Source organism: Charadrius vociferus, unplaced genomic scaffold, assembly GCF_000708025.1.
Source record: "Charadrius vociferus isolate BGI_N301 unplaced genomic scaffold, ASM70802v2 scaffold333, whole genome shotgun sequence".
Lineage (NCBI taxonomy): Eukaryota > Metazoa > Chordata > Aves > Charadriiformes > Charadriidae > Charadrius > Charadrius vociferus.
Genome location: NW_009647682.1, coordinates 80,209 through 81,404, shown reverse-complemented (window position 1 = coordinate 81,404; position 1,196 = coordinate 80,209). Strand labels below are relative to the sequence as shown.

The window sequence follows — 1,196 nt, the reverse complement described above, 5'->3', positions numbered from 1 at the left end:
GGGGAGTCTCCCCCTCTGGAGCCATCCCAAACCCGCCTGGACGCCATCCTGTGCCACTGCTGGAGGTGCCCCTGCTCTGATGGGGGGTGGGATGGGGGAGCTCCAGAGGGCCCTTCCAGCCCCCACCAGTCTGGGAGTCTGTGACAGCCTACAATGCTCTGGTTTGCGAGACGCGTGGGCAGAGCCACAGAGATTTCTGCACCTTGGAGATACACCTGGCAAACGTGGGGGCTGGGGAGTCTTTGCAGACCTACAGAAGATAGAGAAGCTCTGGGAAGGCATTCCTCCAGCAAGCAGAAGCACGCTCCCACCCTGATAGGGCAGCCAGAAGGGAAGGGACACAGCAGATCATCTGTTTTTCCCCTCTTGGGACACCATTTGAATGGTAACTAGAAGAGCAGCACACGGTGTTGGCAACCAAGAAGAAAGGTGTCCTGGAAATCAACACAAACCCAATCCCCGAAGCTGATGACAGCCTCTGCGTGGCAGCACCCAGCGTTGAAGCATCTCTTACCCCTCGTGAGCTGGGCTGTTCCGTACTGTTCCTCTCTGACCCGCTTCATCAGCTGCAGGTTGCGATCGCTGGCTTCCTTGTGGTTCACCATTGGGAAGGGGTAATCTCGCCCTGGTGCAACATAGAGACGGACGCATTTACGGAACCGATTAAGGGCGTCCCACTGGATTTGCATCAGGGCTAACGCTTGCAGCTTTTCTTAAAATAAATGGCATCTAAGACAGACCACGTGACCCACTCTTCAGAAGTGCCCGTGTCTCTCCATCAAAGGGTGAGAGCTCCCTTTTAGGCAGAGGGTTATAACAGACTTCAAAGATGCATTAGAGCAAGCGCAAAAGCACAAGATGTTCCAACACTATTTAAAGACAGCCAAGCATCCAAGACAGATAAAAGGCAAAGGCAACAACTTACAGCAATCCAATAGTTTTTAGGACATCAAGTTAAGGCAAAAATACGTACTTTGAGATTAGACTCTAGTAAAAAACTTTAAAGGAGAATGGACAGAAGGTAGACTGCTGGATTAATCTATTTTCAGGAGATAAATGCATGACTTGTGTTGGAAGTGTTACACTTCCAGCTCACGCACGTAATTATTTTGGACAGTTAGCAGCAGCAAAATCCTTAGCAAGGTATGCAAATGAATTACCTATGATACACCCCGCTTGCTTCTGCTCCTCTTCCG

At 50.6% G+C, this 1,196-nt stretch overlaps 1 protein-coding gene across 1 annotated transcript in view; it reads right to left on the bottom strand.

The window, feature by feature from the left end:
- Positions 1–1,196, bottom strand: part of LOC104283154 (cryptochrome-1-like) — a 10,943-nt gene that overhangs the window by 1,435 nt on the left and 8,312 nt on the right. The window contains 2 exon segments of the mRNA XM_009881306.1: positions 515–625; positions 1,161–1,196. The exon segment at positions 1,161–1,196 is cut by the window's right edge and continues 16 nt beyond it. Of these exon segments, the coding sequence (XP_009879608.1) occupies positions 515–625; positions 1,161–1,196 (147 nt within the window).